At 38.8% G+C, this 23,967-nt stretch overlaps 1 protein-coding gene across 1 annotated transcript; it reads left to right on the top strand.

Moving 5' to 3' along the window:
* The first annotated feature begins 22,562 nt into the window (after positions 1 to 22,562).
* LOC147866288 (uncharacterized) lies at positions 22,563 to 23,352 on the top strand. Its single transcript, XM_087316738.1, has 3 exons — positions 22,563 to 22,640; positions 22,711 to 22,970; positions 23,052 to 23,352. The coding sequence occupies exons 1-3, from the start codon at positions 22,563 to 22,565 to the stop codon at positions 23,350 to 23,352; spliced, it is 639 nt and encodes a 212-aa protein (XP_087172864.1).
* Positions 23,353 to 23,967: the final 615 nt, after the last annotated feature.

The following is a 23,967-nucleotide window of genomic DNA, read 5'->3' as shown; positions in this document are numbered from 1 at the left end:
TAAGCTAAGAAACTCCTAGCTTATTTAAGATCTTTGCTTGAATCTTGATCCATTACATAGGTGATGATCAACTTGAGAAATACTTAGACAATCAACTTGCACTGCAACATAGGAATTCTTATCTGGAAGGGGAGGGAGGCGTTGTGATATTCAGATCTGTACTGTAGTTTCATTGCATGCTATGTTCCATTTCATTATGTTCCATGTCGCAAAGATTCAAGTAAAGATATAACAAGGTATTAAACACAAAATGAGAACGTCTGGGTGTATATTAACATGTCTCTCCTTCCATCTCTCTCACCATCTGTGTGTTGATTACAAACATGCAATTTCCCATTTTCACTATTCCAGCACACGCATGAAAGATTTCTGTAACACCTCTGATACGACAGTGTGATGAGACTCTAGAATTTGTGACCAAACTTGGGCAGGTTATCGAGTTAAAAGAAATATATATGAAACAATCTCTAGCTTAAGCGCATATAAACTCACGTCATAACAAAGTTTTCCATATCGTTCCAAGAAACAATATGAATAATCTTTTTTTTTTTAACATAGGCATTCATACTCCGCATGCAAATACATATGTTAAACATGAAAATAGCCACATGTGGAACATAGAATACAATTCATATCTATCTATCTATCTATCTATCTATCTATCTATATAGATATGCATTGAATAGATATGGAGTGCATATTATACCTGACGTAAAACCCTGCATCAATGAAAACACTTTTTGCAGAAGCAGCACATAGATCACCCACATATCTTGCTAGTATTCTTCCACGATATTGTGAGAGGCAGAAAAAACCCAGCTCAGTAGGATCTCTTGAGATGGGAGAAGAGATACACAAGTTCATCTTCCAATTTATTCATATTAAAGAAAACCACGTATCTCTTCTCCTAGCTCAATAGATCCTTGATACTGCAGCAAAAAGATATCCATAAATACAAGACAGATGCTGTAAAGAAGGCGAAGAGGAGGAGGAGGAGGAGGAGGAGTGAGAAGAAGAAGAGTCCTAATCAGAGAGAGAGAGAGAGCAGAAGAAGAAGAAAAGGAAGAAGAAGTGGGAGGTGATTAAATTTGGCTGCTCTCAAAATACAAACCCTAACCCTAATATAGGTTCAAAGTTCTCCATAACTACACACCTCTAGGCCTTCACAACTTTGAAAACCTTTGGTTTTTGAAAAACACCCATACAAAACATAAGGTTTTCCAAGTTCTTCTAGCACACAATATGTATGTACAAACATACATACATACATGTAACTTACATGTATGAACCATACGTACCATACTCGCATTCGCGACTGTTTCAATCATTCGCTTAAGAAAAACACCCTTAAAGAATGATCAATACCATACTTTTGGATTAACTAGTTATAACTTATTATGAGGTAAATAAGCCTAAAAATGAAAAAAAAAACATTAAAGAATGGGTGTAAAAGAAAGAAAGAAAAAAAAACACAAGAATGTTTGAATAACATTCGCATTCGTTTTCCAACGTAGGAAAACGAATGTTATGCTAGACGAACACGAATTTTATGTACTATGCATGTAAGTTGTAACATGATACACCTCCACAAATAAATGTAAATATGTGTGTGTGCTTGGAGAACTTTGTGTTCTCATGCAGCCCACTCCAAATTCCAAATTTGGTTAGAAGAGAAAGAGAAGATGGGAACATGTCCCCTCGTAATTGTAAAGATCTCGAATCTTAATATCCTTCCTAGGGTTTCTTCTCTTCTCAGTAGGAGGGGAAAACCATGGGACTTCTTCTTTATTGCTTCTTTACTGAAGCCTTTCTAAAACTTTACCTTTTCCCTTATATTATCCGATGTATTTGGAGGACGAGAAGAAAACGTAATGGCCCAATAAGAAGGCTCGCATTTAAAAAGATGCATACTCCCCCTTTTTGTACCTTCGACCACAACGTTTTTTGTTCTCGTTAGTGTCTTACTCCGCAAATGTAGGCATATAGTCACTATTGTTAACATAATTAACTACATAATAATATGACTAAACTTATCTCAATCTTGCAATAACCTTGGATCACAATAAGACGTTTGTTGCCCGATATTTGTGTGAGAGAAAGAGACTTATATTAATGAGAAAAGGCTACAATTTACAACCCAGTTTGGCTGATGAGGATTAACTTATATATTTTATCCTCCACATGCTAGTAGAGAATAATGTTATCAATTATTGTGAGTGAGACGAATACCATAGTCATTAAGAATGTGAATACTCATTAATTGCATGGTAGCTTATTAGATCTCTAACTAACTCATTGTGATTGTCTGCTCTTCAAACATACATCTCACAATGAGGCGCATTGTTTGTCTTTAGATCTTTAGCCCAATTTTTTATTCTTTCCCTAGTTTTCCTTGTTATCCTATCAAAAGTCCCAATCTAGATTAGTCTAATTTAGCCAATCACCATGGTTACTATATTGTATTACATTACATTTTGTGCGAGAAAATCTTTCCATGATTCACTTGTCGTGATTTCCTCTTTTGTTTGCACTTTCCCTTCTCTAATTGTGTGCATTACCTCCTTTAATTCGACCCTCAGCTAACTTACTTGTCCTCATAGGGTCACTATCTCATGGATCATCATCACTCGAACGTCCCAACGATTAGCTTGATGTTGGGAATATGGAGACTGAATCGGGATGATACTTCAAACACAATGAACACTTGATAAAACCACAAGACAAAAATGAGAGTACACCAAAATTTTTAACGTGGAAAACCCAAAGTAGGGAAAAACCACGTGAACCGTAGGTTCCAAACAACTTCGCTATAATTTTGAGTACAATGGAATACGGCCTCACTAGAAGAGTGTATCTACCTCAAGGCAATGACCTTGGTTACAACCTTCACCCAATCGGGTGGATAGAATAACAAAGATTACAAACTAAGTACGACTTCTCTAGGTTTTGACTAGAGAAATGTCCTAGCCTCAAGGCAACAGCCTTGGCTACAATCTTCACCCGATTGGGTGGATACACCAACAATAAGCACAAGGAATGTGCTAGCTCAAGGCAACAATGTTGGCTACAATCGTCATGCGATCGGGTGGATAAACCAACAACAATAAGCACAAGGAATGTGCTAGTCTCTCTAGGTTTTTGTCTAGAGGAAATATATTAGCTTCAAGGCAACAACCTTGGCTACAATCCTCACCTAATTGGGTGGATAAACCAAGCAAATAACCTTACTATTCTTCACCCAACTGGGTGGATAGAAAAACCAGGAAAATAGGAAACAAGTTTAAACAACATGAAACGAAGTAGCCTGATGCGAGTAGATAGGAGAGGTGTTGCACAGTCGTGGTTCTCTGTCAACATGACCAACTCCTCACTCTTTCCTTCTCTGTTTTCTTCTCTATTTTCTGTTTTTTCTCTCTGTTTCTGTTTTGCTCTGTGTTCTCTCAAAAAAAAATCAGATCGCGCTCTGTTTCCCCCTTCTCCTTTTTATGTTTTTCTCCTTGTTGTCCAACGTCTATGTACATGTGTTCACACACACACACACAAAAAGACACACACCCAAAACACATACAAAAGAAAAAGGGTATACACACACACACACACACACACACACACACATGTATATATAAATATAATCATACATAATTATAACTTTTCCCCTTTTTGGGCCTGAGCCGATTCGGCACCCAATCGACTCTCAATCGGCTGTATGCTTAGTTGACTGCTAACACGCAACCGATTCTCAATCAACCCTTTGGCTCTGTGTCATGGGCTCCACTTGAGTGGATATGCCCAACACTTGATAATTCATCGCCACATATTACCTTAGAGTTACAAAAAGTGTTCACTTCTCAAATATGCAAATCAAACTTTTGGGAAGGTTTGAGTGTGTACCCATGCCATCAACACATTCCAATATATTCTTCTAAGTGTGACTCGAGTTACATGCAATTGTTCATCCTTACTTCACAAGTTTTCTACCAAGTGTTCAAAGTTGGTCCTTGGCAACTCATGATCTTCGCCACAATATTGCCAATATGCAATGGCCTAAGAGGTGAATTATATATCTTTTATATGTCCCTTTTGGGCTTATGTGACGAGGAGACAATGGTCCCCTTTCATGTTATTTTTCGGACATTGTGAAGTATTACAAATCCATGTTATGGTCTAGGGATAATTGCAATCCCTTAGACATGTAGAAAAAGGGTGGAGAGAGAGAGAGAGAGAGAGAGAGAGAGAGAGAGAGAGAGAGAGAGAGAGAGAGAGAGAGAGAGAGAGAGAGAGAACTTCCAAATGTGGTACAAATAAAGATAGGGGATGACATTGTTGTAGACCTAATCAAGGTTATTGAGTTATGTATTTCTCATTTTAAGAATTTGATTGGGTTAAAGTTGATTATCAATGAGGATGTGTTGAAAGCATGACAAGAGTTTTATAATGTAATTGGTTGTGTCGTCAATACAAATATTTGTCAAGAATTGAATGTTGATTTTGAAGAAGCTCAAGTGTAAAAGGTATTGTTACACCTTCCAAATGGTAAAAGCCCTGGTTGGAATGGTATTATAAATGACGTTTTGAAGAAGTATGCTTGCATGCTTAAGGGTCCATTCACACAAATGTTGGGATTCTCATTTCATGCCTAAGAGCTGGAAGGTGGGCCTAATCAAATTGATATCAAAGGTAACATCTCCAGAGTCATTTCATCAATGGAGGCTTATTTCATTGATGGGGGGTTGTACAAAGTGTTTGCAAAGACATTAACAAACAAACTTACAAATTTCTTACATCAATTTATTCATGCTTAAATGAAGTTTTGAAGAAGTATGCTTGGCAATGCATGCTTAAGAGTCTATTCACACAAATGTTTCAACAATGTTGGGATTATGGTTTCATGCCTAAGAGTTGGAAGGTGGGCCTAATCAAATTGATACCAAAGGTAATATCTCCGGAGTCATTTCATCAATAGAGGCCTATTTCATTGATGGGAGGGTTGTAGAAAGTGTTTGCAAAGACATTATCAAATAGACTTAAGAATTTCTTACATCAATTTATTCATCTACATCAATATGGTTTTATCGTAGGTAGAAATATATTGCATAATGTATTGAATGTTCAAATGGCTACCGATTATGCTTGACATACCCATCAAGAAATGGTTATGGTGCAATTAGATTTGGAAAAAGCATATGATCATGTTAATTGGTCTTTCCTCTCATGTGTGATTTACAATATGGGGTTTGATCATCGTACGTGTCAACTTATCTTTTTGTTAGGGCAAAATGCAACATCACGTGTAATGCTTAGTGGTGGAGTTACTCCGAAATTGTTTCTTACTAGATCCGTGCATCAAGGATGTCTATTAAGCCCATTGTTATTTGCTATTGTTACACATCCTTTGTTAGTAATGTTGTCAAATCTTACGACCAATGGTGGTATTGTGGGTTTGCATCGTCCTTTAAGTTGACAATTGGTGGCACAAGCATTGGTTGATGGTTCTTTTATGTTTTTACAAGCCTCAAAAGAAAATCTTGAAAGGAGTATGCAAGTTTGGGATCAATTTGCTTTGGCTTCAAGGTTGTATATAAATTGGAGGAAGTCTCGTCTTATTTCTTGTACGGAGAGTGATTTGGAATGTTTGGGATGACGAAGGTCGGTGATTACATGAGGATCAATTTATCGACATTTGGGTTAACTATCCATTTGGTGTTGATGTTGCAAATGTTCAATTGATTGATTGGATTGGTAGTAAATTGAAGGACAAAGTTATGTATTGGAAGTCTCAATTATGGCCCTTTCATGTATGACTCAAAGTGGTGCAATGTATCTTGATACCCATGTTATTATATTTTTTATCATTACTACCTTGGACTAAGAAGGCATTACAAAACATGTTATAACCTATTCGGTTCATGTTGTTGCGGAAGGGAGAAATGATGGGAGTTACATGGATTTCATGGGACCATTTGGCTAACAATGGGCCTGGTTCAGTTCGGTTTCTTGGCCTTGAAACCAAACCAAACCATTTATTCATAGTAAAAACTGAACCAAACTGTTTAAAATTTATGAAGCCATTGAAATCGAACCATTTGGAGCCAAACCATTTAAAAAATAGGAGAAACCAAACTGTTTAAGGAAAATTTAGAACCAAACCAAACCAAACCATTTTTGACAGATATTGATGTTCAGATATCAAGCTCAAGTGCATGGCGTTCGACATCCGGTTTGGCTTTCGACGTTGTCTGGCTTTCGATGTCGGCTTCTGTTCGGCTTTCGGCGGCGTCAGTGTCAGCATTTTCATGGCAGGTTCGATTCCTCCTTGTTGAGCGGGCAAGCTCAACCGGATCCGGATCGGAGAACCGGATCATACTCCAGAATAGTGAGAATCGGTAGGCCGTTGGAGCCTACGGTCTGAGCCTAGTACATAGGCATATTCCTTGGAGTTAGTGTTAGTCCCTCGTATGAGCATTGAAGTACTTGCCAATACTTTTAAGGACTTGTATAAAAAGTGTTTTGTAGGACATTTGTATGTACAAAGTGTTATTATTTTGAATTGAGTTTATTGTTCTGCTCTCTTTGTCTCTCCTGTGTATTCAAGCTTTCCATTAAACCTTCGTTCTGTGTTTTGTTGTTATCCGAACTAGCCGGTTTTATCTTAGCTTCAGCACAATACCTTTTTACACTCCCCCTCAAGCCTATGACAAAGGCTTGTTGCGTTAGACGGTCAAAGGCCGAGTGCTTCCATCGGACCCGACCGAGGAAGAGTTGAACGTCAACTGGGAGGATGATACTCGGCCAAGTCCTTCACCAAAGACCAATCCAAGCTCTACCAAGCTAACTGGCCCACATGAGCCTTCACGCGACCAAAGCACGTTGCGGCCAAGTCCGAACTTGGACAAAGGCAAAGGTAGAATGTATCCTTGTAGGATACTCATCCGAGAAGAAGGCATACAAGTGCTATAACCCTTCGACCCGAGTGGTTCGGGTGAGTCGAGACGTAGTCTTCGAGGAATTAGCATCTTGGTATAAGTCCAATTAAGCTTTATCTGACCCGACCCAAAGAACGTTGACTACTCAACATGGGAGCAAGCGGCGAGTCGAGTCATGTATTGCTTGGCAACATGTGCCCACAATCACATGCTTAGCCACATTCGAGACACCAATATGCCTAAAGAGGCGTGGGAGAATCTGAAGAAGATTTTTGCCGCCAATACGACAGCATGCAAGCGTCAACTTCGGCAAGAGTTGAACAACATATGACAAAAAGATATGTTTGTGTCGGACTACACCGCCAAGATTAAGAGCATTTGCGACTCACTTGGCTCCATCAACATAAACATCAACAAAGATGAGATGGTTCAAGTATGCTTGGGCAGCCTCACACAATGATTCGACTCGTTGAGGACGACAATCTTGGCGAGGGAAAACCCTCCTGTGTTCTTCAACCTTCAATCAATGCTATTGGTTGAAGAAAACCACGTTTGAACCAAGACCAAGACTTTGGAAGGGCAAGTGTTCTTCTCGAATTCAGATGGTGGCCGAGGACGAGGTTGAGGCGGTAGAAGAGGTCGATTCGACCCATCGAACGAAGGGAGCTCAAACTGTCAACAACAAGACAGAAGCTATCAAGGAACCTTCGGAAGAAGGGGGAGCTTCCATGCCGAACAAGGTCAGCAAACATGGCCCATTACTTGCAACTATTGTGGCAAAATTGGTCACCACTATAGACAACTCTATTCATGTTGTACGCGATATGAGTCACGTCCCGATTCTTTCAGGAGTTTTCAACGATTCCGATAAAAAGTACTCATTTCATGAGGATCATGATAGAATCGGCGTACAACTCCTCCCTATCAAGAAAGGTATAAACGAATCTCACTTTCTCGGAAGGAGTGTTAGAAGAAGAGAAGTGAGTCGGCTTCGACAAGCCGACAACTCACAAATAATGCCACCAACTTCGAATACGATGACTATGGTGGGCTATTCGTAATGAGACATAGAGCGAACTCTATGACGGCCTCTGACTCCACAAGTACCTCCAACTCGGAAGAGGTGTGGTTCGTCGACTCTGGTGCCTCACATCATATGACGTCACACCAAGGGTGGTTTCGTGACTTAAGAATGCCGGATCGACCTGGCTTCGTAGAGATGGGAGACGACACCACACATCCCATTCGGCACATCGGCAACGTTCCATTCGGTAACAACGGCCAAAACAATTGCATCAAGAATGTCTTGCACGTTCCGACCATAACAAAGAATTTGGTCTCGGTAGGCCAAATTGTGGAGCAAGGCATGCAAGTTCGTTTCAACAACGAAGGATGCTTCATTGAGAAAGATGGCTGACTCATAACTAGAGGACGGAGAGATGGTGGAATGTTCATTCTTGATTCGAACGAGGTGAAATCGGCCATGTATGCCAAATGTCTCAAATCTGAGACAAGCATCGAGTTGTGGCACAAGAGAATCGGCCACATCAACCTCCAACGGCTCCAAGTGATGCAATCAAAGGGAGTCATCATTGGACTTCCGACATTCGAGTCGAAACAAGTCAACCGAGTATGTGAAGCATGTCAACTTGGCAAACAACATCGACTCCCATTCCTGAAGGAGAGCTACGTAAACAAAGGCCTCCTCGATGTCATACACTCAGATGTATGGGGAATAGTTCAAATGTCGACGATCGGCAGATGCTGGTACTACATCACCTTCATCGACGACTACTCCCGCTACATGTGGATCTTTTCGATGAAGAAGAAGAGCGAAGTGTTCTCCCACTTCCAAAAGGTCAAGGGCCAAGTCGAAAAAGAAACTGGTCGGCACATTCGATGCCTACGATTGGATGGAGGCAAGGAGTACTTTTCCAACGAATTAATCTCCTACCTCCAAGGTGAAGGCATTCGGAGAGGATTCTCATGCCAACACACACCCCAATAAAATGGAGTTGTCAAAAGGACGAATCGGTACATACTCGAGGTAGCACGCACCATGATGTATGCAAAGCACATGCCAAACTTCTATTGGGCCGAAGCGGCATCCACTACCGTCTATCTCATGAATAGATGCACCACTAATGGAGTACATGAGCTAACTCCATACGAGCTCCTTGTCGGAAGGAAGGCGATCATGTCGCACCTCAAGGTGTTCGGAAGCATTGCGAATGTACACATCCCGAACGAAAACCGGTAGAAGCCCAACGCGACGTCGGAGAAATGTATCCTCGTAGGATACTCGTCCGAGAATAAGGCATACAAGTGCTATAACCCTTCGACCCGAGCGGTTCGGGTGAGTCGAGACGTAGTCTTCGATGAATCGACATCTTGGTATAAGCTTGATTCGGCTCCATCCGACCCGACCGAGGAAGAGTTGAATGTCAACTCGGAGGACGATATTCGGCCAAGTCCTTCACCAAAGGACAATCCAAGCTATACCGAGCTATGTGGCCCACATGAGCCTATTTTGGTCACTTTCAAGTCCAAACTTGGACAAAGGCAAAGGTAAGATGCCCGAATATGTAGTCGACCACCCCGACGACAGTGATTCGGACGTGTCGGCTCCCTCACTAGACAGTGAGTTTGGTGTACCCATCATGCGTACACCCGGAGTAAAGAAGGCGCTCACACCGGCAAGAGAAAAACTTCGACACTCATCTAGAGAGAAGAATCACATCACTCGGCTCGACTGCAATGAGTATATGGCCCATAATTATGCCTTCGTGATGAAGGTAGCAGTCGAACAAGAGCCTGAGAGCTCTATTGTAGTGGCTCATGACTTGCGATAGATGGAAGCACTCAACCTTCGACCCTCTAATGCTACAAGCCTTCGTCACAGGCTTGAGGGGGAGGAACCGAACATGCCATGAAAATACTGTCACCAACGCCGCCGAAAGTCGAATAGAAGCCGACATCGAAAGCCGGACAACGCCGAAAGCCAAACCGGATGTCAGATGCCTCACACATAAGCTTGAGGGGGCATGTTGAGATACCAAGCTCAACTAGATTTAGTTAGTGTGTCAACATGCGTAACGTAGTAGTTAGCTAGATAGAATCTAGTTATTGTGTTGACCTTAAAGCCTTAAATACGATTTTGTACTTGAGTGAGATACATTGTAGATCCTCCACTCCCATGTTCATTTACTATAAGACTTACACGTTTGTACCTATATTCTACTCACACATGTGCACCTTTGCACATGAGATGTATATACAATAACCATTCGGTTAAGTTCGCACTTTGAATGCATGGGTGAAGTGCGCACTTAACCGAGCTGCACATTTAGGGGTATTCTGAAAATTTTGGGGGCTTTTTGAATTTTTTTAAGGTTTCTTGAAATTTTTTCCTTCTATGTTCGTATCATATGTTTCTTCATTAGAAAAGTGATCGATTAATGTGATATAATTGACCTGAAATGTTTATGGTTTCAACATACGCTTGTTGGATATCACTTTTTCCCGATTCCATATTACCTTGAGTTTTTGCCTTTTTGTTAGGCCTACCTAATGAACTTCCTTGGATATGATGAGATTTTTCCTTGCATTCTCTTCCTAGTGGCAGGAGGTTTGGGGAATCATAGTACAAATGGAGATGGAGGAGACCGGAAAAGAGAGAGGAGGAGCAACGGAGAAAGCATAGGCTGGAACAGAAAGAAAATAAACGAGATGCACAAAAAGAGAAAGAGAGGGAGGAGGGAGGGAGGGAGGGAGAGAAAGAAAGAAGGAGAAAATTAAGAATGAACGAAGGTGGTGGCAGCGGCGACGGTGGGAGGAGAGATGGAGAGAAAGAAAGAAAATTAAGAAAGTGAGGGAGGGATAGAAAGAAAGAAACATAATTAAGAATGAATGAATAAGGAAAAGGAAAAGGAAAAAGATAATTGGGTTAAGTAGGAAAGTTTATTTTCTTTAAGGAGAATAAAAAATTACCGACTCACAGAAACACACACACACACACACACACACACATATACAACACATAACACGCACACGCACACGCACACTACGATTGGAGAGACCAATTCCAAAATTTGGTTCTTTTTTTCCTTGCATTTCTCTTTGTGCATTTCTAGGAGACCCCACCCACCATCACGTAACAAATTCTTTTAAATTTATTTATTTTGTTAGAAACTCATTTCTTTTATTGTTTTTTTGAATGTTTGGAACATAGTTTTAATTTCGTTTGATGTAATTTCATCATGAATGTAAATTTTTTTATCTGGATTTTGACCTCTATAGAAAGCACACTTAATAGAATGGTGCACTTAAGTGGGCACACACTTAACCGAATGGTTACTCTATACCTCATTGTGGGTATTTTTGTATTTGATGACGCTAATTAATATAGAGGAAAGGTCTTTACCTACACTCTTGTTAATCATCCCCCATTTACATTATTGTTCATAAGTGTATATTCCTCTCTCTCTTCTTGTCACACACACACACACATATCACATAATCTTCCGTTGCTTAACTACTCACATAATTAGTTACTAATTAACCCTTAGTTAATTACCTGATTATTAACAATTGATCATCATACTTATTATAAATTTGTGTGAGAAAATCATTATAATTTTTTTTTTCATAAAAAACTATCCTTCATTGGTATTAAAATTAAAGTGGCCAAAGGCAAGATACAAGATAATCCAATATTACAATGAATATTGTGTAGCCATGTTGAATGACTGTAGCCAATCTTTCTAGGTAAAGATAAATTATTTTTCTAGCCAATCTTAGTCATATTCGGCATCCAAGAATAATGTTTCCTCCAACAACCCCTTTCTTTCAATCTTAGCATGCATCTCATGTTGTTGTGCCTTTTGGCTTCGGATCGTTGCGTGAGTCGGGTGGGAACCGCCGAGGTTTTGGACTAGGAGAAAGAAAAATACAAATAAGGCTAGTAAAGAATAGGTATAAAGAGTTATAAGATAAGAATCTCGTGAATCCCACGAGTTTAGTATATTTAGTCAATATTTAGGTAGTAAGAGAGAATTATTTTAGCAAATTCGTGAATCCCACTAATATTTTAGATTGATTGATCATTATAGAAAAAAAATCAACAATAACTACAATGTGCTCCCCATCCTTATATAGTGATGGGAGAGACTATGCATAACTACATGCTTTTTTTTCTAATATGTTCATGCACACTAAATGTGCATGCGATGCTTTTTTTAATCCTTGCTTTTATTTGCTAAATATAGTGCTCATGCACGCTAGATGTGCATGAGTCACTTTTTAGTTGCTTGCGTTTTTCTATAAAATATTCACTCACTCTAAAAATGCATGATTTACCTTTTAATAAAGGTAAGCGCAAATAAAGAACTTATAGTTATTAAATCTATTTGTAGAACACTAAAGATATGGTAGTATAATGGTAAAGTTGAGGTTTTGCTACGTGGAGGTACAAGGTTCGAATCTTGCCCTATGCACGTGATAAATATTTTGATATTCTTATTTTATTTATTTATATTTAATTAAATCGGTTATATTATTTTATGGTTTTCACGTAGTGTGTGGAAGACACTACGACAACGTCCTTTCAGAATCTCCTTGCATTTTTAGTGTCTTTGCAATTGCAACACATGGTGTTTTTTTCCACAACAAAATATGCTTCATTAGTCAAATTTTGCATACATGCCAACCTGAATAGGCTAACAACATTACAATGGTTGTAGCCATAGATTGACATATTTGCATTCGTCGGGTTTCTCATTCGAATGCAAACGAATACGAATACGAATGGGTGGTTATGTATTCGTTTAACTAAAAAAAAAAAAACTCTGTCTTTTTTAATTTCCTATAATAAAAAAAGGAACTTCACAATAAATAGGGATAATAAAAGAGGGACTTGGGGATTTGACACTACAAAATTTTTATAATAAATGTATAAATGTATAAATTATAGGTATTCGTTTTATTTTTAATAAATAAATAAAATAAAGGCTCATTAATTTCTCACTTTTTATTCCCTCAAAATTTATAAATATTTTTATTTTGACATTAAAAATAGTACTTCAAACTAATCATATATTCAAAGTTCATACTAATCATATTTGTATAATAAATATAAAAATATTCGTTTTTTAAAAATTAATTAATTGATTGATTAATTAAAATAAGTTTTATAAACTCTCTTGATACTATAATCTATTAATGAATAATTGTTCTTTTTTTGGTAAAATAAATAAATTTAAATAAATAAATAAATATTTTATATTTATTTTGTAAAACAAATGGTTTTTTAATATTCTTGGGGCCATTTCGTATTCTCGAATATTGAGAATATTGCGCATGGAGAATATCACAAATATCGCGCATGTGTCAATCTATAGTTGTAGCCATGACGAGTTGTTATTTTCTTTTAAGCTTCTGCACCAGAATTCCAATGAATCCTCCAAATTTCTTGCATCTCACCAAACTTGGTTCGTAAACATGAACTCCACAATCGATGAACTTCTCCCTAAGTAATGTTGTTGCCTCGAATAATTCAACAAATTTATAATTCGAGGCTATTCAACAAAATCATTATAAATTTGGTCATCATACTTTTTTTTCTTTTTTTTCCAAAATGAAACTACTTTTCCATTAGTTAGGAAGGATTATTACAAAGAGACTGTACAAGGAGGCTTATACATAGATTGGGGAATCTCCCTCCGATCAAGTTCAAGAAAATGAGAGTAGTTACATCGCCTTTCGGACTGACTATTTAATGTAAGTACCTATAGCTAAAAACTCATGGGGTGATCATACTTATCATAAATTTGATCATCATAAATCAAAAGGAGACTTTGCATATAATGCATATAAAATTCAATAAATTAAAACTAGGGTTTAAAATTAAAAGTTGATAATTAAAGCCTATAGGGAAACTTTAGGAGTATTTTTTAACCTATAAACCTTTAAATCGAACCACATAAACTAAAACTGATAAGTCGATAAACCATGACATTCAAAACTGAATTGAACTGGAACTAAACTGAACAGTAACATTTGAAACCAAACCAAATTGTTTATTTATCTTCAAACCACTAAACCGTTAAGCCACGTTAACGGTTTGGTTTGGTTTGAGCTGAAACCAGGCCCATTGCTATATTGGCTACTCCCAAAAGGTTATGTGGTGTAGCAATATTGGATTTGGAAATTGTTGAGAGACAAGCTCAACATGGGCCAATTGGTTGAAGAAGTTGAGAGTAGATTGGACGAAGGCCGATCGACTGAGGAAGCCGAGAGTCGGATTAGACAAAGTCTGATTGGTGTCTATCGACTAGGCCAGATCGATGAGGAGCTGGAAGGCCGTTAGGATCGATGCACCTGTTTATAGTAATAGGAATATTTTTGGGAGTCAATGTTAGATGCTTAGTTATGAGCATTCAGGTACTTATCAGTACTTGAGTAAGCCTATGTCAGAGGCTTGTATAAAAAGTGCTCTGTGAGCACATTTGTATGTACAAAGTCATTTTGTAATAGAGTTTTATGTTATTGTCTGCTCACTCTGTCTCTCCCACTCTACCTCTGTGTTTCCCTATCTGTTTTGTTTTCGGACAATCAAATGTGTACTTTGTGTTTCGCATAACACTTCCGCGCATATCTCTTTTCATGGAATTAGAGTGCGAGGGTTGAGAATCCTCAACAACTGACACAAAAAGCGAAAGATGCCACAAAGATAAAACTCTTTCCTTTGGACAACAGGAACATGGACAGAGCTATGAGTAGCTTGCTTCTGACGGAAAAGCTCAACCCTAAATCTCTCAACTCGCAAGACGAACTAAATGAAAATGACCACAAGAAGAAACCCCAAATCTTTCAACCATGACAAGAAGTTGGGAGAGAAAAAGAAACCCGAAACCCCAATCCGAAATAGGGAGTGGAAAAACCCAAGTTGAAACCCTAAGATGAAGTAGAAGAAGATGAATAAACTCTAATTAAGAGGAGAGAGGAGAACCAAGAGAAACCCTAAACCTCCACTCAAAGAAGAACACCCAAAAGAACTCGAGAAGAAGAAACGCTGAAGGAAGAAGAAGAAAAAGAAAACTACCAAACCCTGTACACCCTCCTAACTCAAAATGGGTGAACCCAAAATAAGCCTTCGTTTCCCCAATATATAGAGATGAGGAGCCTGCTTTCGGAGTTTCTTGTAATTAATTTCCCCTTCTTTCAAAATGAAAGGTAATAAATCACTCTTGATTCGCACCACCAACAAAGATTCAAACTTTGCACCCTTCTAACCTCACTCAAAGTCCCTAACCGCTATACTACTAACAATCATTTATTATATATATATACATATATACATTTTCTTGTGAGATGCACGCTCAATCCCATTTTCTTCACTTTTTCTCACTGTTGCCGAAAATCTTCACGACAACGGTCCACATCACAACTGCGCATGGGGTTGTTGCTCTCCAACAAACGGAACCAACATGAGGGCAAAGGTCAACCAACCATTGAAAGATGTAGTGATGTTGCCGAGTCACTTACAAGGTAGAGTGATTTTCGCTTCTGAGCTATGTTGAAAGTTGAGAAGCCATCGAGCAACATTTATGTGATTGATATAGCCGGGCAGCCCATAAGCCATGTGAAGATGGAAGAGTTTAGTGTGACACGTGGTGTCTAACTACTACCAAATAATAAAGAGGGCAAGTGAGGGAATCACAGAGAGGGACGGTGCAGGTCGCTAAATAAGGGTGCGTGCGATCTGCACCGTCCAATGTGGGTGTGGAAAAGGCGCGGAAAAGTGCGCCAATTAAAGAGGGAGCCCGTCTCATTAAAAACGGAGCCCATCTCATTAAAGAAGGGCTCCACTTTGTGAAAAGGAGCCCTACTCATTAGTTGAGAGAAGTATTAAAACCCTTTTCTTTTGTCATTTTTTTCCTGTTTGCAAACAAGAAACCTAAGGTTGAGGGTTTAGGGTTTTTGAGCAAGGCGCACCACCTGCTGTCTGCGAGCACCTGTTGCAGACATCTTCAGTGAGGCACAACACCTGTTGTCTGCGAGCACCTACAATAGTTAGTCGGTAGGTATCATATTCCTTCTATTAGGTTTAGGCTTTTCTTACATATCATATTCCTTCTATTAGGTTTTTATTCCTTCTATAAAAACCGTTTTCTCTGTCATTTTTTTCTTCTTTGCAAACAAGAAGCGTGAGGTTGAGGGTTTAGGGCTTTTGAGCGAGGCGCACCACCTGCTGTCTGCGAGCACCTGTTACAGACATCTTCAGTGAGGCACAACACCTGTTGTCCGCGAGCACCGTCAGTAATTAGTCGGTAGGTATCATATTCCTTCTATTAGGTTTAGGTTTTTATTAGGTATCATATTCCTTGTATTAGGTTTTTATTCCTTCTATAAAAACCCTCTTTTTTGTCATTTTTTTCCTGTTTGCAAACGAGAATCGTGAGGTTGAGGATTGAGGGTTTTTTAGCAAGGCGCACCACCTGCTATCTGCGAGCACCTGTTGCAGACATCTTTAGTGAGGCACAACACCAGTTGTCCGCGAGCACCTACAGTAGTTAGTCGGAATGTATCATATTCCTTCTATTAGGTTTAAGTTTTTGTTAGGTATCATATTTCTTCTATTAGGTTTTATTCCTTCTATAAAAACTCTTTTTTTTTGTCATTTTTTTCCTGTTTACAAACGAGAAGTGTGAGGTTGAGGGTTTAGGGTTTTTGAGCGAGGCGCACCACATGCTGTCTGCGAGCCCCTGTTGCAGACATCTTTAGTAAGGTAAAACACCTGTTGTCCGCGAGCACATGCAGTAGTTAGTCAGTAGGTATCATATTCCTTCTATTAGCTTTAGGTTATTAATTAGGTATCATATTCCTTCTATTAGATTTTTATTTCTTCTTTTAAAACCCTTTTTTTTCTATTATTTTTTTCCTATTTGCAAACAAGAGGCGTGCGGTTGAGGGTTTAGGGTTTTTGAGCGAGGCGCACCACCTAATGTCTGCGAGCACCTGTTGCAGACATCTTCAATGAGGCACAACACCTGTTGTCCGCGAGCACTTGCACTAGTTAGCCGGTAGGTATCATATTCCTTCTATTAGGTTTAGGTTTTTATTAGGTATCATATTCCTTCTATTAGATTTAGGTTTTTATTAGGTATCATATTCCTTCTATAAAAACTCTTTTTTTCTGTCATTTTTTTCCTTTTTGAAAACGAGAAGCGTGAGGTTGAGGGTTTAGGGTTTTTGAGCGAGGTGCACCACCTGCTGTCTGCGAGCACCTGTTGCAAACATCTTCAGTGAGGCACAACACCTGTTGTCCGTGAGCACCTATAGTAGTTAGTCGGCAGGTATCATATTCCTCCTATTAGGTTTAGGTTTTCATTAGGTATCATATTCCTTCTATTAGGTTTTTATTCCTACTATAAAAACCCTTTTTTCTGTCATTTTTTTCCTGTTTGCAAACAAGAATCGTGAGGTTGAGGGTTTAGGGTTTTTGAGCGAGGCGCACCACCTGCTGTCTGCGAGCACCTGTTGAAGACATCTTCAGTGACGCACAACACATGTTGTCCGCGAGCACCTGCAGTAGTTAGTCGGTAGGTATCATATTCCTTCTATTAGGTTTATGTTTTTATTAGGTATCATATTCTTTCTATTAGGTTTTTATTCCTTCTTTAAAAACTCTTTTTTTCTGTCAATTTTTTCCTGTTTGCAAACAAGAAGCGTGAGGTTGAGGGTTTAAGGTTTTTGAATGAGGCACACCACTTGATGTCCGCGAGCACCTGTTGCAGACATCTTCAGTGACGCATAACACCTGTTGTTCACGAGCACCTGTAGTGGTTAGTCGGTAGGTATCATATTCCTTCTAGTAGGTTTAGGTTTTTGTTAGGTATCATATTCCTTCTATTAGGTTTTTATTCCTACTATAAAAACCCTTTTTTCTGTCATTTTTTTCCTGTTTGCAAACGAGAAGCGTGAGGTTTAGGGTTGAGGGTTTTTCAGCGAGGTGCACCACCTCCTGTCTGTGAGCACCTGTTGCAGACATATTCAGTGACGCACAACACCTGTTGTCCGCGAGCACCTACAATAGTTAGTCGGTAGGTATCATATTCCTTCTATTAGGTTTAGGTTTTTGTTAGGTATCATATTTCTTCTATTAGGTTTTTATTCCTTCTATTAAAACCCTTTTTTTTTCTGTTATTTTTTTCCTATTTGCAAACAAGAAGCGTGAGGTTGAGGTTTTAGGGTTTTTGAGCGAGGCGCACCATCTACTGTCTGCGAGCACCTGTTGTAGACATCTTCAATGACGCACAACACCTGTTGTCCGCGAGCACTTGCAGTAGTTAGCTAGTAGGTATCATATTCCTTCTATTAGGTTTAGGTTTTCATTAGGTATCATATTCCTTCTATTAGGTTTAGGGTTTTATTAGGTATCATATTCCTTGTATTAGTTTTTTATTCCTTCTATAAAAACCCCCTTTTCTGTCATTTTTTTCCTGTTTGCAAACGAGAAGCGTGAGGTTGAGGATGTAGGAGTTTTTGCAAGGCGCACCACCTGCTATCTGCGAGCACCTGTTGCAGACATCTTCATTCCAGCACAACACTTGTTGTCCGGGAGCACCTGCAGTAGTTAGTCGGTAGGTATCATATTCCGTCTATTAGGTTTAGGTTTTTGTTAGGTATCATATTTCTTCTATTAGGTTTTTATTCCTTCTATAAAAACCCTTTTTTCTGTCATTTTTTTCCTGTTTGCAAACGAGAAGCGTGAGGTTGAGGGTTTAGGGTTTTTGAGCGAGGCGCACCACCTGCTGTCTGCGAGCACCTGTTGCAGACATCTTTAGTAAGGTAAAACACCTGTTGTCCGCGAGCACATGCAGTAGTTAGTCGGTAAGTATCATGTTCCTTCTATTAGCTTTAGGTTATTAATTAGGTATCATATTCCTTCTATTAGATTTTTATTTCTTCTATTAAAACTCTTTTTTTTCTGTTATTTTTTTCCTATTTGCAAACATGAGGCGTGAGGCGTGAGGGTTTAGGGTTTTTGAGCGAGGCGCACCAGCTACTGTCTGCGAGCACCTGTTGGAGACATCTTTAGTGAGGCACAACACCTGTTGTCCGCGAGCACTTGCAGTAGTTAGCCAGTAGGTATCATATTCCTTCTATTAGGTTTAGGTTTTTATTAGGTATCATATTCCTTCTATTAGATTTAGGTTTTTATTAGGTATCATATTCCTTCTATTAGGTTTTTATTCCTTCTATAAAAACCCTTTTTTCTGTCATTTTTTTCCTGTTTGAAAATGAGAAGCGTGACGTTGAGGGTTTAGGGTTTTTGAGCGAGGCGCAGCACCTGCTGTCTGCGAGCACCTGTTGCAAACATCTTTAGTGAGGCACAACACCTGTTGTCCGTGAGCACCTGCAGTAGTTAGTCGGTAGGTATCATATTCCTTCTATTAGGTTTAGGTTTTTATTAGGTATGATATTCCTTCTATTAGGTTTTTATTCCTACTATAAAAACCCTTTTTTTCTGTCATTTTTTTCCTGTTTGCAAACAAGAATCGTGAAGTTGAGGGTTTAGGGTTTTTGAGCGAGGCGCACCACCTGCTGTCCGCGAGCACCTGTTGAAGACATCTTCAGTGACGCACAACACATGTTGTCCGCGAGCACCTGCAGTATTTAGTCGGTAGGTATCATATTCCTTCTATTAGGTTTATGTTTTTATATTGGTTTCATATTCTTTCTATTAGGTTTTTATTCCTTCTATAAAAATTCTTATTTTCTGTCATGTTTTTCCTGTTTGAAAACGAGAAGCATGAGGTTGAGGGTTTAGGGTTTTTGAGCGAGGCACACAACCTCTTGTTTGCGAGCACCTGTTGCAAACATCTTCAGTCAGGCACAACACCTATTGTCCGGGAGCACTTGTAGTAGTTAGTCGGTAGGTATCATATTCCGTCTAGTAGGTTTAGGTTTATGTTAGGTATCATATTCCTTCTATTAGGTTTTTATTCCTTCTATAAAAACTCTTTTTTTCTGACATTTTTTTCCTGTTTACAAACAAGAAGCGTGAGGGTTTAGGGTTTAGGGTTTTTGAGCAAGGCGCACCACCTACTGTCTGCGAGCACCTGTTGCAGACATCTTCAATGAGGCACAACACCTGTTGTCCGCGAGCACTTGCAGTAGTTATCTAGTAGGTATTATATTCCTTCTATTAGGTTTAGGTTTTTATTAGGTATCATTTTCCTTCTATTAGGTTTAGGTTTTTATTAGGTATCATATTCCTTGTATTAGGTTTTTATTCCTTCTATAAAAACCCTCTTTTCTGTCATTTTTTTCTTGTTTGCAAACGAGAAGCGTGAGGTTGAGGATTTAGGGTTTTTTAGCAAGGCGCAACATCTGCTGTCTGCGAGCACCTGGTGCAAACATCTTCAGTGAGGCACAACACCTGTTGTCCGCGAGCACTTGTAGTGGTTAGTCGGTAGGTATTATATTCCTTCTATTAGGTTTAGGTTTTTGTTAGGTATCATATTCCCTCTATTAGGTTTTTATTGCTTGGATAAAAACCCTTTTTTTTCATTTATTTCCTGTTTGCAAACGAGAAGCATGAGGTTGAGGGTTGAGGGTTTTTGAGTGAGGCACACCACCTGCTGTCTGCGAGCACCTGTTGCAGACATCTTTAGTAAGGTAAAACACCTGTTGTCCGCGAGCACCTGCAGTAGTTAGTTGGTAGGTATCATATTCCTTCTATTAGGTTTAGGGGTTTATTAGGTATCATATTCCTTATATTAGGTTTTTATTCCTTCTATTAGGTTTAGGGCTTATTCCATTTCATAAAAACTATTAACCTGATATGGATGATTGCTTGAATCTAATATTGTTTTATTCCTTCTATTGTGTCTTCAAGCAATCAACCATGATTTTGAGTAGATATGGAATAAAAATAATATTTGTCTATGTGTATTCAAGCAATCATCATCCATATTAGGTTTTTATTCTTTCTATTAGGTTTAGGTTTTATTCCATGTCATAAAAACCATCAACCTAATATGGATGATTGCTTGAACGTAATATGGTTTTATTCCTTCTATTGTGTCTTCAAGCAATCAACCATGATTTTGAGTAGACATGGAATAAAAATAATACTTGTCTATGTGTATTTAAGCAATTATCATCCATATTAGGTTTTTATCCTACAATAGAAGAAATAGGTCTTTATTCTTCAAAAAAACAATTCCCTAAAACTAATACTTTTTCTCAAGGGAATGTATGTTACAAAAAAATATAAACATTTTATAACCCAAAATGTGAATTAGTTAATGTTTAAATTAACAATGCTTGAATTTGCCCATCCACATAAATGCCAATATTTAAATGCTTGAATTTGCCCATGTGATTCATGCATTATTGGGCTTTTTGATGCCCACATTTGAATGTCAAATCTCAAATCTTGTATACATTCTTTGTGTTTTTTCTCCCCAAATAATAGTAATGTAATGAATGCCTTACTAAAAAAAGTTATGTGCTTTGTAAGTCTACGTAAGTATGTTTTAAGTTGGAAGTAAAACATTGTGTCCATTATAGTATTCTAAATGATAAATGATAAATGATAAATTCTTGCTGAATGAAATTAGGATTCTCCATAAAGACCAACTATTTGTCCTGGACTCATGAACTATGGCTATCATTTAAAACGTATCAAATACCCAATGGAGTGTACATCCACAAAAAAATGTGTGGTAGTACATTTGTGAGAACATAGACAACTTGTGTATATGTCTCATGATTGCTTCAAATATGATGTCCAAATATGATCGTAGATCCATTGGTGGTTTTTGAAGATGGCATGTGTTTTGTACAGATGGCTAGTCGGTCCAAGACCTTCATAGACTTTGATGCGGATTGGGGTGAAACAATACCCTATGAAGGGAGGTATGGCATGGATCATTTCTCAACTTTATATTGTGTATAAATAGTGATGTTTGTGTGCTAACTTGAATGATGGTTTAGGGTTTTTGTAACAAAGGGTGCTAGGTGCCCCAAATCCAACAATATGGATGCTGAAAACATCATTACTAAAGACTCGAACATGGATACGAACCCCATACATGACGTGGGGCCAAGTGTTGAAGATATCAGTGTAAATGGTGAGTTGATGTACATTCTTATAATCATTATTGAAGTAAGTATATATTGGGTTTTTCTAATGCAAATGTCACACCATTGATGTAGTGGACCCCATGTCCCTCTTCAAGGTAGGAAGAGACTCGACAGGTATCAAATGTCGCACATGTATCATTGAAGATTCATGTAGAAAAGAGGTACGATGGTTTAGCAAAAAAACTGACATGGAGGCTCACTTACAAAAGGCACATGGCATTTGTGTAGTACTGCCTCGGGGGCTAAAGATAGAAGAAGAAGAGCAATCGACCTCCATGAGTACAACAAATGTCATTCTTCAGCCACTACAAAAGACAATGATCAATAAAGCGTTTTTTGGATCCGGAGCTAAAGTACAACAGATCACGCCAATCACACATGAGGAAGTTGAGGACAAGAGCGATTAAGATCTTCAAAGCCACTCCGGACGCACTTCGAACATCCAAGGAGGCCGATTTCATTGCCCAATTCGTCTGCCAACAGATGGCCAGGTATGGCGAGGAAAAGGAGCATAGGATGGCAAAATTGAACTTGAAGATTGCGGTTGAGTCTGAAGCTTATGTGTGCATCTTATGTGAGTCTAAATCTAGTGTGTGAATGATTATGTGTGAATCTTATTTATGAATTTTAGTGTAAGAATCATGGAATTCCCATGCCAGAAGATGAGACACATTTCGAGATCGATGGTGGTCAAGACCAACTGTCAGAATCGACAACCCAACAACCAAGGAGGCCTAAAATCCAAATCTGCAAGAAAAAAGTGGACCCTCGTAAATTGTCGTTCATTACATCATCTGACACAGATGAGGGTGCGGACATTGGTATTGTCTTTGTTGGTCCTGGGACAATCACCAAAACATGGGATAACACAACAAGAAATAAGTTCACTAGGTATGCCGTTATGGTGGGGGCATGAGATCAATAGTTAACTTCATGTTTTTTTTGTAATGACTAATATGGCCTAATAAACAGGTTTCAGGTGGCTTGTCGACGATTAGATCTAGCGGTCTTTTTGACGGAGGTAGAACTATGTTCGTTGTGCACTGTAGGGGAGATGGCATCCACATGGATAATGACCCTCTTCCACTTATGGATGGAGTACTCGTTGCCCCCCGAGATCAACAAGCGGTTTCATATTGTGGATCCACTATGGGTACAACTAGAAGGCCAAAGTGATAAGGGTGAAGACATACTCACTCGGGTCCCTGAACGGGAATATGTCTTCATTCCGATATTGCACTCAGGGCATTGGGTGCTTTGGTTGAAGATGTGACAGACTCCTATAGGTCTCGATGCCAAGGTGAGGAGCCATATTGTTTTTTGCGATCCACTAAATAATCATCCGACTGTCGGCATGAAGACATTGAGTGATTTGGCTGTACGACATATCTCTAGCACCACACACGACCATTACATCATCAACAACGAGCGGTTCCAGGTATTGCATATCCCAACCCAACCTAATGGGAAGGATTGTGGGTATTACGTGATGCAAACCATTCGAATGTTGGTCAAGGAGTTCTTTCAAGGATTTGAGTTCGATCAATTTGTAAGTATTTATGAGCATTGAATTTATGAGAATTGAATTTGGGCTTAGGTTGATGGCATCTTGTGGTGTAGGGTAAGGAGCAATTGTTTGGATTCGAAGACGTGCAGATCCTTCGGAAAATCATGGCAAAATGGACACGAAGGACTCTGGGCATAGGGTTATTTTAATCACTAGCATGTTGTACTTTGTAACATCAAACATATGATCTTGATTTACTATCTCATGCGGATTGCCAACTTTTTTGTAATATCTGGTAAATAGTTGAATCTCATTTTAGTTGTATATGACTCAATTTGATGTACATTCTGGTTGTGAGTCTTATTGTGTGAATCTCATTCT

Source organism: Azolla caroliniana, unplaced genomic scaffold (genome assembly GCF_043228905.1).
Source record: "Azolla caroliniana isolate FFs.n. ecotype wild unplaced genomic scaffold, voAzoCaro1.0.p SCAF_3, whole genome shotgun sequence".
Classification (NCBI taxonomy): Eukaryota; Viridiplantae; Streptophyta; class Polypodiopsida; order Salviniales; family Salviniaceae; genus Azolla; species Azolla caroliniana.
This window is presented reverse-complemented; position numbering and strand designations above follow the sequence as displayed.

Excerpts from the sequence above, each read along its gene's own strand:
- LOC147866288 (XM_087316738.1), top strand. The coding sequence starts at position 22,563 with ATGGCCAGGTATGGCGAGGAAAAGGAGCATAGGATGGCAAAATTGAAC. Across the intron at positions 22,641-22,710 it reads CGGTTGAGTCTGAAGCTTAT|TGTAAGAATCATGGAATTCC; the intron begins GTGTGCATCTTA and ends TATGAATTTTAG. Across the intron at positions 22,971-23,051 it reads ACAAGAAATAAGTTCACTAG|GTTTCAGGTGGCTTGTCGAC; the intron begins GTATGCCGTTAT and ends CCTAATAAACAG.